Source organism: Simochromis diagramma, unplaced genomic scaffold (genome assembly GCF_900408965.1).
Source record: "Simochromis diagramma unplaced genomic scaffold, fSimDia1.1 OVJJ01000321.1, whole genome shotgun sequence".
NCBI lineage: Eukaryota > Metazoa > Chordata > Actinopteri > Cichliformes > Cichlidae > Simochromis > Simochromis diagramma.
In genome coordinates, this window is record NW_024386772.1 from 5,998,683 (window position 1) to 6,014,726 (window position 16,044).

The window sequence follows — 16,044 nt, forward strand, 5'->3', positions numbered from 1 at the left end:
GCAGTAAATTTAGACTACATTTTCCTGGAAAATATCATCCCTGGTGGTTTACTGAATTTGCATGGTAAAAGCGAGAGTTACGGGAACCAATCAAAATGCAGGCGGGGTTATTGTTGTACAGTTCTGCAGTCACTGCAATGTGCAATCAACATTTACTTTATAATGACAAGTTAGAGCAAAAAAACCTTCTATTACAGGTTTAAAAGAAAAGTTAACATAGCAGCACCAGTGGAGCCAAGACTACTGCTCTCAGAAACACAAACTGTATGCTCCTAAACCTTTAATTTGTCTGTTCAACAGGAATAAACAACTCATATAAATTGTAACATATCTACTCAGAGAAAGAAGCTGCTCATATGTGAAGCATCATGTGGTGGTTGAATGTTTGCACGTCCATTTACGCATAGTTAATGCTCCTCTATGCCTTTGATTAGCATTCACGTGTCTCTGTATGATCTGAAATGAAACCACACATACTAATGTTGATTCTAGCTCTGCCACCTGTCATACCGAGGCCCTCTGTGACTTGGCAACAGCACACTAAATGTAGTTCCTCCCTGTTTCCAAGGCAATGGCCAGTGACTCCTTGTGTCCTCGGGCATTTACAAGCCATCCACACTTCCTGTTTCATTTACTCGAACACTCAAAGCGGTGCGCCCACATCCCACTCAAGTAGGAAGAATGATCCTGTGAGTGGTACGCCGCATCTAATGAGGATAGCCGCCTGTACTTAGTGACTCTGAGTCATTTTCTACACCATAGAGGTGCATCCCAATGCCTAAGAGAAGGTTAACAGACACTGGAAGGGAACCCAGGGGGATGTTTTTAGAGAATAAGAGCTGAAATGACGTTGGAAACTACCTGTGAATAACACGCTCAGTACAACAGGTCGGTGATGCAGCAAAATATAGAGGGAGTGGGAGGGACAAGAGATCACTATGAAGTTGTGCTTGAATAACTTGATTCGTGTCACACACAGCCAGGAATAAATGTGAAGGACACAAAAGTCAACATTTTATCCCAAAAAAAGTGGAAACGAGGAGAAGAAAAAATAGAAACCACTTGATAACCTTTCTACACCTTTCTCCCGTCAATTCCATCAAAATGTGTGGACAGACTGAGCAAACAAATGAACTAATTTCCTCCACCTCCACAGTCCCCTCCCTCCCTCCCCTCCTCCTCCTCGTCTCCCTCTCTGAAGTCAATGAGTTGTGTCTCTAATTTAGCTGCTTGCTTCACTTCACATACAGCTCCTGTTCAAAATAGCTACAGGCCACCTGATGGCAGAGCTGCTTTCCTATTGGCCGAGCCCTAGTAGAGACCCCAGCAGTGTCATAGTAACCATGGCTGCAGCTTATTACTGGCAGCCACAAAGCGCTGTATTGCAAAGGAGATACAGAAAGAAGATATGGGAATCAATAGTAAATGAAATGCCCTGATGTGAAATAAGAGGCAGGGAAATTGTATAAAAGCATTTCAACAGGTGATCAATGTGGTATTTTCTCACACTGGGAGACCGCAGTCTAGTCAATAGGCCTTAGTATAACATGTCAATATGGGCTTTGGGTAAGCTTTTTAAGGGATGTAGCAGATATAATATCAATGTTTTTAAATGCTACAGTTTCCCACATCTAATGGATGAAATTCCAAAAACCTTTGTTCACAGAAGGAGCAGATAGTGGGGAAAAAAGAAAAGAGAGGGAGGTAAAGTTCAGTAATGGTCCCGAACATGAACTGTTTTCCTTCCATTTTCTGCACAGTGGCTGCCATCATGATGACTTTACACCTCCTTAGCATTGATATTGAATAAATGGAGGGGGGGAGGTAAAGAGGGAGTGCAACAGAACGTAGGGGGGTAATAGAATAAGGAGCGACGGCGGGATGGTAAAAGCAAGTGCTTTGAATAATGAGGGTTGAAAAGAGTCACCCTGCAGTAAGGAAATCAGTTAATACTACGGTAAAAAAAAAAAGAAAAAAAAAAGAGCTGTTCTTTCCATCTGAAGTAATTTATATTTGTTGGTGTCGGCTCTGTTCAGAAATCTCCTCGCCCTTTCACAGGCAAGCACTGACGGAGAGACCAGCAGCGACAAACCTGAAGTTCCTGATTGAGTTTGGCCCAGCATCAAAAGGAGGAGTTGGGTTACAAAGTGGCATGCAGCTATTCCAGGCTAAATCACATAAAAGGAGACCTCTTGTGCTCATTTCCAACTTTATATTTATTTAATAGACACTATTAAAGCAGCTTAAAAATAACCTTTTTAGCTCCCACCCTCCAAAATGTTCGAACAGCAGATGGGTGGGGCTTCTGTGCTTACAGCCAGGGCTGTGTGTCGGAGATGACATCATAGAGAACTACAAATGTAGTTCCATATGTTGCATTTGAATCATTTCCCTCATGGGAACAGTTTAGTACACATCAATCTATTATGGGGTTTTTATAAATTGTACGCAGGGACATTAAAGGAAAAAAAGAGAGGTCTCCTTTAACTAGCATACCGTATGTGATGTTTGCTAACTGGATGCATAGATGGGTATTACCTGACTAATCATCTGATGTGGTTTTGCACTGAGATCAGTTGATTGGCTGAGTTTTGCAGTTACTTATAATTGGGAAATAAAGTAGTAGTAGTAGTAGTAGCAGATATATTTTAGTAGCATGCATTAAGCCTCAGCTTACAAAATGAAATTCTTCGTTTGGCATTGATGTTGTATTTGTCCCCATGTTTGTTCCTAACATCTTTAGAAAAACACAGCAGATCATCAGCAGTGTTTTTCTGTTATGCAAGGCAACAGTGCAGAGGTCAAACATGTTAATTTGTGAGTATCACAAACAACAGGAACACCACAGGTGTTGTCAGACTTCACAATGGGTTAGAAAGAAATAATTACCCTCAGAAAGCTCACACATACTGTGATCCTCTGCCCTGGTAATTATTCAGATAAAAATGCATTCACAATTGTCACATCAGAAGATGTGTAAATGAAAAAAAAAAGCATGGAAAAACCACAAGATTTAATATTCTTTTCCTATCCGCTTTATCTCAGTGTCTCCTCGGGGCCACAGTCATCAAAGAGTTAAGAGAAGAAGAACACAACGATACAAGTAAGAAGTCTGAGAGCCAACTGTGTATTCATACCACATCCAGGGCGAGGTTAACTCAGTAAGAGAGGTGGGAGGGAAGAAATGGTGAAGTAGCAAAATATATGTCTCACAAACCTACTATTCACAGACCAAAGATTTCCTGGCTGAAGCTAATGGCCAGTGGCTGTAAATGGCCATGGCCCCTTCTCTGTCACAGCAGTGTCATGGCAACCAGATGGACGGAGAATGGAGATTACCAGAAAGATGAGTCATGGAGTGAACTCATCAGAAATCCCCACAAACAAGCAAACGTTGGAGTGTAAAAGCAAGTGTTCTAATACTGAACTGTTTGATGGACAAAACCCATTGGAGTTTGGAGTTTATCATTATTGAAAATCTTTCTTCATTGCTTTTGAGACGTATAAATCAAGAAAGCACAGGCTGCCAAATTCTGACACCAATAGAGAAAAGGTTTACAACACAAGCAACACAAGCAAAAGATCAATCTCAGGACATCTGCTGTGATGATCCTCGAGAATAAGGGAGAAGCCAAAAATTAGATTTTCTGTTATACTTTCACTTATTTTACCATAGAAACAAAACTGTGATCATTATTAACGACATTTAAACTCCCTAGAAATCTAAAAATCTAATTATTTTAAAGTATAAAGATTATTATATTTGCCTGTATACATTAGACTGGGACCAAATGTATATAGTGTACATAATGAACCAACTGTGTAAATGTAAGTAAGATGGAAAAACAAAATAATTCTAAAGACATTACTGTGCAGTGCAAAAATTCACTTGTAAAGAAATTTGTTGGTAATATGTTTACATATCACTTATTAAAGCCGGCTTTTTTCAATTAGGACCTTAAACTAAAGCTATAAAAATTCTTTCTATCGGTGACCTAGAGAAAGTTATTCATGCTTTAATTATATCTGGACTGGATTATTGCAACAAATTATACGTCGGACGGAGCAAAAACAGCTGGTTCCAAATGTTGCTGCTAGCCTCCTGATAAGGACACAGAAGCGTGATCACAGTTAATTCTTAAATCGTTTCCCTGGCTTCCCGTGAAGTACAGGATTAATTAATTAAATACCGTTGCTCACATATAAGTGCTTGGCTTGCATGAGCTTGCTCCTGGTTATTTATGAGATCTTTTACAATGTCTGTGTCTCATGTTGCTCACTTAGGTCTTCTTGATCAGTAGCTTCTAATAATTTTTAATTTCTGAAGCTTGTACAGCTGAATACATGAATTACCATCATTATGACTCTTTTCATTGTTCTTAAAAGATTTGTATTGTTTCGATAATTTTACTTGCTGTGCAGCGCTTTGGACAATGTCTGTTGTGTTTAAATGTGCTACATACAAATGTGCTACAATTTAAAGCTAATTCTTATGCAAAAGATCATAGTTTCATTAGCAGATTTTAATGAGACATATACATGCTATAATACACACAAAATACAAAACATTATGTAAGTTAATTAAATATGTTAGCAATGCAACATAAACAGCCTAAATCAAGATCAAATTTGGAAACTCCTGAGCCTCAGTCCTTAGTGCTCACTTGCATATAAATGAATCAAAGTGATGACTTGTGTAGCGCATGTGCGTCCCTATGTACAAAACTGCTCATTCAATTTAGACAAAATAATTTCGCAAAACAACAACACAATATATAAGTTTCATTTGTCCATCTGTCAATGCTCAATTTACAGAAACGTCACAGTGGTGCCATTTATTCTTTCTACTTTCTAATAAAAAAGGGTTAATACAATCACACCTGAGATCAGATAAAATGACAAATCTCAGGATTTCTTTCTAGAAAATTGAAACATTTCAACATGTATTTTCATTCCCATATTGTTATTTACTGACAGTAGATGATCAAATGTTTGCTATAAATTGATTAATAAAAAGAGGAAACATTTTTTAGCTGCAAATCATTACAAAAATATTCAACTGAAGTTTAACTCAATTATTGCCCCAAACCAACTACAAACATAATGGAAACCCGCGCAACAAGGACGATATCAAGTCGTAGTTCTCTTAAAATATTCTGCAGTTCCAACACCAGTGATCAACAATTCAACCGAGGCCAGAGATTGAGGGACAGCAGTAAAAGAAACCCCCCTGAAATGGCCACAGTCCTGGTCTGAGAGGCAGTCCACATAGCTTCAAACGCAACGGTGAGGACTGGAAGTCTAATTAAAAACACAGCGCCTTTCCAGCAGCTGTGGCCCGGCCCAAAATGGAATCGCACAGTCGTATAGTCAAGGGGGAGCAAAGAAAACCGCAGAGCAGGTTGTATAACGCTATCAGGACGGTACACAAAGTTATATTCTCCAGTCATAACTCAAAGCCTCTGCTGAATTTTCAAAAGTTAGTCCATTCAGAAAGGAAACTGATACACACTTGCATTACATACTTTGAGTCAGGCACAGCAGAAAGTGCACAGCTTGTAGATTAATCCAGATCCTTCTTACCAACACAGGCCTTTGAATCCTCTCAGTCCTCTCCATACCTCGTTTGCCACACTCGCCACACCACGGCAAACCAAGGGGGCAACGCCAGAGTCCGCCGACAGAGTAACGTGTATATCGTGGGACCTAGTGTGAGTGTCTAGCTTAACAAGTGCATGAGTGTATGTGTGTATTTGTGAGTGTATGTGTGTGTGTGACAGGAGAGAAAGCCAGAAAAGAGTGTCGTGCGCCCGAAACTAAGTGAGCGCTCTCTTAACCTCCAACCCTTTCGCGCACACACACACCCTCACACACACATATCCACCCCCCACCTCCACAACCCAGAGGAACGTGAACCTTGTGTAGAGGAAGGGAGCTGGAACTGGCTGGGGGTCAGGTTGCAGGACTTGTGCTACATTTGCAAACTGGGGAAATATATTTAGCCCTGGCTGGGCAGAAACAGGGACGTGAACACACTGAGACCCAGAAGGAGGCTTGGTATGCAGTCGTCAGCCATTCAGTGCCCCAGCTGACGTGGGAGAAGACTGGGGCAGTGCCCAGGGAAACCCCCTCCCCTCTCTCTTTTTTACTTCAGTCCCCCTTGCCTCTGTCCTGATCTCATTCTTCCCAATCTCTCTCTAGCTCTCTCTGTTTCTTTGTCTATCTCTTGGAAACAGGGGTATCAGATGAGGAATAATATGGATATGAGCAGAGGTAAAACAGACAAGAGAGGTAGTCAGTGCAGCATTAGGGAATGGAGGACATGAAGAGCAGCGATCTGGGCTGTGACACTTTGAAGCAACTGGCGCTTGATGACTCGAGCCTTTGAAGTATCTGTTGAATAGTTACCGCTCATACCCCATGACCTTCTACATTTTAAACATTATCCAAAATAGGACACTATTAAAAGGCTAAAAGGAGGCAGTTGGAGAGCAGATACTTGTAGGTGGAGGTGTTGTGGAGGCAGCAGGTAGAAAAGTCTACTGTGTCCACCAGAGGGCAACCTTTGACACAATGACAGGGGCTTCTTCATGGCTATAGGCCCCACCACCCCTTCCTGACTTGTGTTTGTAACCGGTGACAACAGAGTCAGCTGAGAGACGGTGAAAAAACAGAGAGCTGCTAACACATATACCAGCTGGCTCCTCGAGCAGCCAAACACAGCAGCAACTGGGGCTCTCTGCTGGGATTCATATGTCAGATCTGACAGGAGGACGGCTTGCATCTCTCCGGGATCTAAACACTCAAAGTCTTCATATATGGCAACCAAGCCAGGATTTGTCTATGGGAAGATTAATGGGTCTTGGTATTCTGATGTCAGAAATGAATCTGTGTTTAAAGCAAAACCACATGCAAGTCTGACTTATTCTACTTTTTAAATGATTCAAATAGTTTTTAAGACATTCAAATTGTGGATAAATTTTCCTATATGGCTTTTTTTTGATGAGTGAAACATATTTCAAATATTGCAAAACTCTAACTAACTAACTGAAACAATATTGCAGGTCTTGTAATGCAAATTTAGGACTCAACCTACTAAAATATGTCATATCTTTGCTGCAATGCAATGAACTTTGCACTGAGGTGAGTCTTATTCAGGTGGAAGTTCTCATATCACAATGTTGCTTTATTCAACAGCAGTTATCAGTTAGTTATCTATCACATTAATCACACAGAGTATGCTTCTGTGGAGTGTAAATGATGGGATCCTGCACATTTAATAGTGAACTCACAACGCTATTCCATCAAGATAAAGCTCACATCTTGCAATATAAATTTGGTTATCAAGGACCTGCAAACTGGAAGATCATATACAATCATGTTAAAAAGAAAATTTTGATTCGACTGCAGGGACTACTGTGAAAACGGGGGAATTCTGGCCCACTCTCCTTTACAACGTTGCTTGAGGTTAGCAGGGATTCGTGTATGCACAGCTCTCCACATCATTTCAATCAGGTGGAGGTCCAGACTTTGACTGGGTCATTGCAACAGCTTGATTCTGTTTTTTCATAGCTATTCTGATAAAGATTTGCTGTCTTGCATCTGCAACCTACCTCCACCTCAACTCCAACTTTCATGCTATGTCTGGTATAACAAAAGGACCTTTTGTTTTTTTTTATCCCCACTCTGTTCTGTGCATCGGTTTGCTGCTGCTCTCTACTGTGATTTGTATGCAGACAAGCTCAAGGATAATATTTCAGTAAAAGCACTAATCGCATGCTCACTACAGTAATGCAATAGTTAGTATTCTGACAGTGTACAAAAGATATGTTGTTTTATTAATTTTTCTAGCTCCGACAGCTCAGAATGGTTTCTGGCATTTTCTGTCCTGTAGTAATTGTTGTTCAAGATTATTGGATTTCAAGTCCACTATGAACACCTGTGTTTTACTTGTGGGCAGACAATGTAGACATACCAGCACACAAGTATAAATGCAAACAACAACATTGTCCAATACTGTAGGGATTGAACCCTGTACTGTAAATTACACTTTATGGTTTACACTTAAGCATGTGGAGAGGTGGGGAGGCCCCCCCCAACAGGGCCAGACTGCCTAATATTACCTCCTGCAGAGGGAAATAGGAGTCTTCTTTTGAATATAGTCATCCTCATTTAGCAGATTTTTTTTCTTTCAGTTTGTTTTCTTTTTAAACTTAAAGTCGTATCAGCATCGGCTTAAAAACTAAACTACTGGACATCACTGGTGATTAAATCCAGAAAATACAATTGGGTTCATTCTCTGTAAGAGATGCTTCATGTAGACGTTTAGGGTTAGAGAGGAATAGGAAGTTCAGGCTGGATTTCACATTGTCCGAAGGATCTTGTTGTGTCCTTATTAGAAGTCATGTTTTTATTATAACAGCCTTTCTAAACTGATGTTGCATCACGAAGCAGTGATGGCTGTGTCTGTTTTTTGGGTTGTTAATTTGACAGACAGACTCGTTGTCATTCAGTGTACAGCAAGCGTACAAGGAACAAAATTTCACTGCAGTTGGTTCAGCACAGGGTGAAAGTATAAACACCTATGCTAAATATATAAAAATATATAGAATTCAAAATTACCATATAAAATGCAATGCTTAAAGCAACCGGTGAAATTAACATATAGAAACATGGTATCCAATTAGATTTCAGCACTTCCGATGACCTCGGGAAAAATGCAAGTGCATAACCTGGTGGTCCTGCACCGAGTGCTGCAGAGCCTCTTTCCAGCAGGGAGAGCAGTCCATGGTGGGGGTGTTAGAAGTCCCTGATGAGGGTGTTTTGGCTTGAGATCATGACATGATTGATCCAAAAAGGTGAACATAAATATGCAAGTAAAAAGTATTTTGTTTACTGACATCATCACCAAATACTACTGGAGCAAATACAATAATCCCAACTTCACACAACAGCAGCCGCAGCAGCAGACAGTCCCTGCCTGTATTCACACACCTGAAGACGGAGTGTGTTTTTGTTGAACTTGACACTGCACAAACATGTAGGCTGCACCCACACACACACACACACACACACGCACAAACACACACACATGAGCAAACACAACCCCATCTAAACATGCTCTCCTTCGTCTCTCCATCCCACTGTGCCTGCACACAAGGAGAGATTCAGTAGCCCGGTTGCCATGGAAACCAGGCCGAGTGTACCAGCCGCTCCACTGTTGGTTGATTGTGGCTCTCGTCTATTCGTGTGTGTGTGTGTGTGTGTGTGTGTGTGTGTGTGAAAGAACGAGTGTGCACTTGCGTAGGTGTGTGTAAGACTGTAAAGCCTATACAGGGCTCTGCTTTCAGTTGTTCAGCTAATAAGGGCTATATGTATGAAAAACCTATATAACGCCTCTTTATGCTTCTTTTTCTGGAATAAACACCTTTAAAAAATATCTTAACATAGTTTAAAAAATTGTGTGCATGCGTGGAAACACTCCATACACTTAACAGTTGAGTTGCTAAATCACTTTTTACATTATGTGCAACATTTTGACAGCTCAATATCAACCCTGACAACTCTGATGAGTGGATCCGATGTGCAGTAGTGTAAGGCATGGGAGCATATTTATATCATGAAGCATGAAATCATCCTTACTATATAGGTAATGCGCTCGTTATACAGCGTGGGTGATATGAACCCTGTCTACCTGTAGTCCACAGTCACAAAGTTAATGAAGAACAAGGCATTGGGAAGGGGGGTATGTGCAGGCAAGGGATGTGGCTAACCTTTAGAAACCACAGGGGAGTTGAGCTCCCTGTGTTCACCACACGGCAGTGAGATTTTTTTTTTTTCTGAAGAAACACCAGTACTGAACAGGTAAATGTCATTCAGCTCGCGGCGCATCATTCCCTCTCTCAAATGAAGAGGTCAGGTGGAAAAGGGGGGCTCATTTAGCTGCGGCGCAGCATGTCTTTGAGAAATGTCACAGCCAGACAAGGACTGCTGCGTGGGTCATGAGCGTGTGATACCCAAACCAACTCCTTCAACCCCCCCGAGGAGAAGAAATGTTCACAGCTGAAGAAGAAAGGCTTCTTCAGTCATTCCGAGCAGGAACATTAACATCTGCAGCTGGACAAGTTTAAAGCTATAACTTGTTCACTACATGCATTGATTGACAGAGAAATCCATGTATACACACATCAACAGGCCAGGAGGGGTCAGATCAGAGGGCATTGGTGTGGCACGAGTAAGACTTGGGGATTGGGATTCACAGTCGGACCTGGAGGAATCTGTGCAGATGTCGCTCAGCTCAAACTAGTTGAGAATAATGCTGTGATGCACAGCTGCATCCACAGGGGTTTTAGTAAGATATTATCATATCATGAATGTTTATTTATATAGTGTGTGTGCTGCCTGTGACATGCACAGGTAAAGAGAGAAAGAACTGCAAACATAAAAATGTAACCTACTCTTAACTCTGCAATAAAACACTTATTGGTTCCACACTTATTCTAGCTGCCATAACAATTTTTTTTATATTAAATATTATGTTTGTTTATTAGACCTCCTGTGTACAACCATTACACTTAAATTCATATGTATGGGATAAAAACTATATTTTTTTACTTTGAAGAGAATGAAATATAAGTAATGCAGAGAAAAATATACAGTGAGAATGTTTAGAATCCAAAACTGTTTCTTGTTTCTGATTTTCAGAAACAAACAGATTATGATGCAGTAATCCTGAATACTTCTGATAATTGGGCAATTTATGTTTCAGAAAAACATGTTTTCAGTGCTCACCTTTCAAATTCAAATTCAAATTGTATTTGTCACACACACAACCATACACAGTATGACATGAGGTGAAATGCTAATAGCTGTGCAATGCCCGACCATTAAATGACAGTAGGTTTACAGTAAAATATACAAATTTACAGGTTAATACAAAATTTACAGATTTTAACTTAGAAATTTACAGTAAATTTCTAAGTTAAAATCTGTAAATTTGCTAAATTTAAAGTAAATCTTTAAATGGGCGTTAAATGCATCAGTGATGTATTCAATATAAATATATCAATCAATCTGTATCAGTATAAATATGTTGTAAGTGATGATGATTTTCCAGATAAATGTTACTTATCTGGAAAATTCACATATTCAAATAGTTTGTTTTATGTGACTAAAACAAAATGTGACCAAAAATGTGGTTTTGGTTGTTTGTTTGTTTTTTTTAAATAAAAGTGGCATTGTATGGTAGTTGTGAAAAACTATAATACTAAATGAATGAGAGGTTAAATAGAATATCTAACTACATGAGGATCATGTTGTTGATGTTTTCAGTTACTTGTGGATGCGGTGGATAAATTTATGTGCAATAAAGTCACCCGTAGATATTGTTATTATACAGATGTTAAAGTGGATGAGGATTACTGTTGCCAATGTAAATGTATCTAAACAACATTTTTTGCAGGCTTTAACACAGCTTTGCAGTCATTCTCTGGCACTGGAAGAGTCAGATTAGGATTAATTACAAGGGCTAACAATTTCCATGGAAATTCTTATGAGCTTTGGACTTAATACAAAGTATTTTTTTTTCTTTTTTTAGTATATGTGATAAACTAACAGTACCACTAACTCATTTTATCTTCTTATTTTTCATTCTTTGCCCTGTTGTGTTTTACACTTTTATTTCATATTGTACTACAGATATATGTTAGCTATTTTTTTGTTACAATGTGTTCACTGTGTTGTGTTTTGTATTGATTTACACATTTAAATAATCTCTTGTAACATTTCAATTTGCATATGTTAAAAAAAGGGAATAAAAACTTTAATAAATTCAATAAACCACGAGTTTTCATTAGCAACTCTTGAAATGCAAAGGCACTAAAAGTTCTCACTTGATTCCATTAAACTTGTAATTCTTCATTAAACAAGATGAGGCCAAGTCCGGCGCCCTCATTAAGTCTGAGGGAAGGATTAGGTGTGAAATGTTACCTGTCGGACAAAGCTGTTTGAGGTGGTGTCAGATGAGGTGCTTCCATCTGAGCGCTTAAATCGGCTCTTCCTCTTGGCGTACTTTCCCTGAAGGTTTTGAGAAGAGAGAAAAAAAACAGAAAAGGTTTAATTATGTTCCTTTACAATAATTACCTTGACATATTTCTTGAAAAACCTTGTTTCCGAGGAGCATGGCAGCCATTAACATTTGGCGCAGCGTTTGTAAAAGCTTCTGAATATGATCAGGCGGTTAGATGGAGCCAGAGATAAAGCAGCCCAAGTCCCAGACCGTAGAGGAAGTCGAGCAGAGAAAATGTGTCCAGCGTGTTCGTGAACTGCCTTCATTACATGTCATTTTTCATGTTGTGATGCAAAATGGGACCTTGTAATCTGATTGGTAGACCCCTGGCAAACGGCCTGTCCGGGTTGTGCAGAGGCCACACATTGCATTATGAGCCCACCCTGCCCACATTGTCATGGGAACGCAATGCCGACTAATCGCATTTGTCTGCAATCAGAAGGATGGCGTTGTTGTTCTTTCAGCATGAAAAGCGAACTGCTGATAAGGAAATAAACATGGTCGATTAATATACAGAAAAGACATGCTACCACATAGAGAGCACATTAATACACACCTCAGGTAATCATCCTCCTGCTGCTGCATACTCACAGGGGGTATAGCTCAGTGGTAGAGCATTTGACTGCAGATCAAGAGGTCTCCGGTTCAAATCCGGATGCCCCCTAGTTTTCAGCATGTTTAAGCAGGAACAGCTGTGGCATTTCCCATTAAAGGACTGCACGGGTGTGTATTTTATCTTGTTTACACAGATCATCTGCATCTGATGTGATTCCTGAGAAAAACACACTAAATGTCTATTTGATTCTTTTTCTCTTTTTTTCACATTAGTTTACAAAACAAACCCAACAGGAAACTAGCTCGAGACAGCTACTCCAAAACACTCACTCTAGTTTCTAGTGAAAACTATCCTCTGTTAATGTTAACTATCACACAGCAGAATAAACTATCTCTCTTTCAGGATTGCTTTCCCCATAATGCCCATAATCCCCAGTGTATGAACACACTGTACAATACAATAACACCATAAAAGAGGTATTGGTTGTCTCAAACAGCCTGAGGGAACTGGCATGGAGTTTCTATGAAATGAGTAACATGGGCTAATTTTAGCTTAAAACTTACCAGTAAAATTAAAAAAGGATGAAAAAAAATTTGAGTTTTCCTTTTTTGCCCTTTATTTGGATCCACAAAAGCATAAAGCAATAAAAGCTGATATGGATTCCAATCGTATTTTGCTAGTGACTGAGATACAATTGGCTAATCTGTCCATGTTAGCAGGTAGCTGATTTGGACCAATACAAAGCCAGTTTCACCAGTGAAGATGTTTGTTTGCTCATGACATGAAAAGATATGACTTATGATTAAAAAAGACATAAAAATTCAAAAGAGGTGTGAGTTTTCTTAAAAGGATACACAAAAGGTCAGTAATCAGCATGAAACCCTAACATATTCTCTTCAGTGACACTCTAATAAACCATCTGTTTGCTTTATGGTTCCCATGAGAAACAACTGCATTTACCTGCTACTGTTTCCAATCAGCCCCCCAGATCCTGTACACAAACATGCTCACCATTGTAAACACTGAACAACTACCTCAAAACTTCCCAAATGTCAGTATATATTGGCTAATCTTGAATTGGCAGGTGGGATCCAGAGACAGATTAACTACAAGCCAACAGTGAGTGTCCTCGACTCAGTATTTTGCTATCACTGTCACATTATGTTCAACGGGGCAAACCGAGGCCCTTGGATGAATGATGCTGTCACGCCTGCTTTTAAACAAACATGACCTGTTACACCAGCGCCAACTGGTGCGAACATAAAAGCACGCTGCGGCCGAGAGGTTTCCAGTGTTAACAAATAAAAGGGAACACATCTGTTACATGCTCCTCTCCAAAAAATCCAGCTCAGGAATCCGTTTCAATCAATCTTAAGCCTCCAACAGCGCAAAAAATTATCTACAGAGCCTTCTGTGGTATGCTTGATTTAGTATTTTTGATGGGATAGGATGAATACACCACAGGATGTTCCACAGAAAAAAAGACAACCTCTGATGAACCCACAACAATTACTGTGTTTCAATGTTCGGCTAACATGGGTAGTGGGTTTTAATATTGAAATGAAATATGAAGTGTTGATACAATATATTGTCAATGATGTGGATGGGCAGCTGTACTTTGTGCTGCTCAGATTTAAAAATAGAGGATGACATCACTGCTGGCAAATCTGTCCACCTACACTGACTGAAAGAATCCAAGAATCATGACTTCTCTGAAGATGTGCTGTGTGCGTTCATGAAAATATTTTGTCACGCAAAAATATCAAACAGATGTTGGTTTGTATTCGGATATTTAACTTATAAGAATATTCACAATCACAATGTCAGTCCACATCAGTAAAAGGCATACATGATGTGCTATTCGGGGTGCTTCACTCTGCCTACAGTTGCTGTTTTCTGTAAGCCGCTTTGCAACCCACGTTCCCATCAGCTCATCCTTTTCACGGTTTATCTGACTTTGTCGGTATTTTCATTAATGCCCCCTCTGTTCCATGCATGGGTCTTGCTCCTGCTCTGTTACATCTCTGCAGCCTGCAGTTTCTGTGCATCAGCTGATAACATTTAATCTTGGTGCTGCTCACATCCCCCTTTTGCTTGGCTGTTAGTCTTAGAGCGTCCAACTGGCAAATCCCACATAGTGAAAACACAAAGTTAATTTCTGGCACAACTTCACCTACTTCCAAGGTGCATGGAGAAGGCTCATCGCCTAAAGACGCTGAAGCGCCAGCAATAATTGTATGATGAGGAACAACTTTAATACCTTACCATGTCAGGTTGCGGCCCTCATCAGGGTCATGAAGAACTATATTGCAGACAGCATTTCAAACATATGCATCCAGTATAAATAACCGCCAATCAACTCAAATGTATAATGTGTAATTTAATTAATCCTATTGATTTTGTGTGAGTTATCATCTAACATTAAGAGGTGATTGTGTTTTGATATCCAGGCAGTAGTAAGATAATTTGGTTGGATAGTCTCAGTTTCACATCTTTCTTATAACAGCAGCCGTGTACTCGCTGAAACAAGCTAAACACTCTTCGTTTTCCTAGCGATACAAGACAAAATCCATGGTTCTTGACCTGTGTGCAAATATACTGTCATGTTTATCTGTTTTTCTTGGTAATGTTCTGTCCTTTGAGTCACATTTTGCTGCTACAACACACACAAAAAAAAGTCCAACAACGGCTGAACTTTTTTTAATGTTTCACCTGAAGTGTTGACCCTTTTTTAAAATAAAGGTTTTATAGAATCTGTTCTAATGTTTTGTATCATTGGGGTGATCGTGGCTCAAGAGTTGGGAGTTTGCCTTGTAATCGGAAGGTTGCCGGTTCGAGCCCCGGCTTGGGCAGTCTCGGTGGTTGTGTCCTTGGGCAAGACACTTCACCCGTTGCCTACTGGTGGTGGTCAGAGGGCCCGGTGGCGCCAGTGTCCGGCAGCCTCGCCTCTGTCAGTGCGCCCCAGGGTGGCTGTGGCTACAATGTAGCTGCCATCACCAGTGTGTGAACGGGTGGATGACTGGATATGTAAAGCGCTATATAAATACAGGCCATTTACCATTGGTTTGTATGGATCTGCCTTTCAATAGGACCAGACTGATAAGATTCTAGGGAGGACTCAGGTCCAGCTTCTTTTTTTTTAATAATAAAATATCTGTATTGTTTGATGAGTGGACATGCCACAAATCAATTTCTCATTGGGGACAATAAAGTTAATATTGAACCCAAAAGTAGCCTCACAGCCCGATCCCACTGTTTGCTATGCTGGAGAAGCTCCTGTGCCACTAAATTTGTCAGCAATTAAGCTGGTAAATTTTATCACATCTCACAGCGTGTGTGATATCAGGTGCATACATGCATTAGCATGCATGTTTGCATGATTGGAGCCATGATGGAGCTGATTCCTGTCACCAAAGAGCAG

General features: G+C 40.0%; 1 protein-coding gene and 1 non-coding gene across 7 annotated transcripts in view; one reads left to right on the forward strand and one right to left on the reverse strand.

Annotated features, from left to right (window-relative positions):
* cacnb1 (calcium channel, voltage-dependent, beta 1 subunit) overlaps positions 1-16,044 on the reverse strand; it is a 39,147-nt gene that overhangs the window by 21,315 nt on the left and 1,788 nt on the right. For 5 of the 6 annotated variants that reach the window (XM_040044990.1, XM_040044983.1, XM_040044978.1 and 2 more), the window contains exon 2: positions 11,989-12,075. In XM_040044990.1, coding sequence (XP_039900924.1) covers positions 11,989-12,075 — 87 coding nt within the window. Of the gene's footprint in view, positions 1-5,583; positions 9,897-11,988; positions 12,076-16,044 lie in introns of those variants that run through there. The other variant, XM_040044997.1, reaches the window with a different exon arrangement.
* Positions 12,660-12,731, forward strand: trnac-gca. The gene has a single exon. It is a non-coding gene; the product is annotated as a tRNA-Cys (tRNA).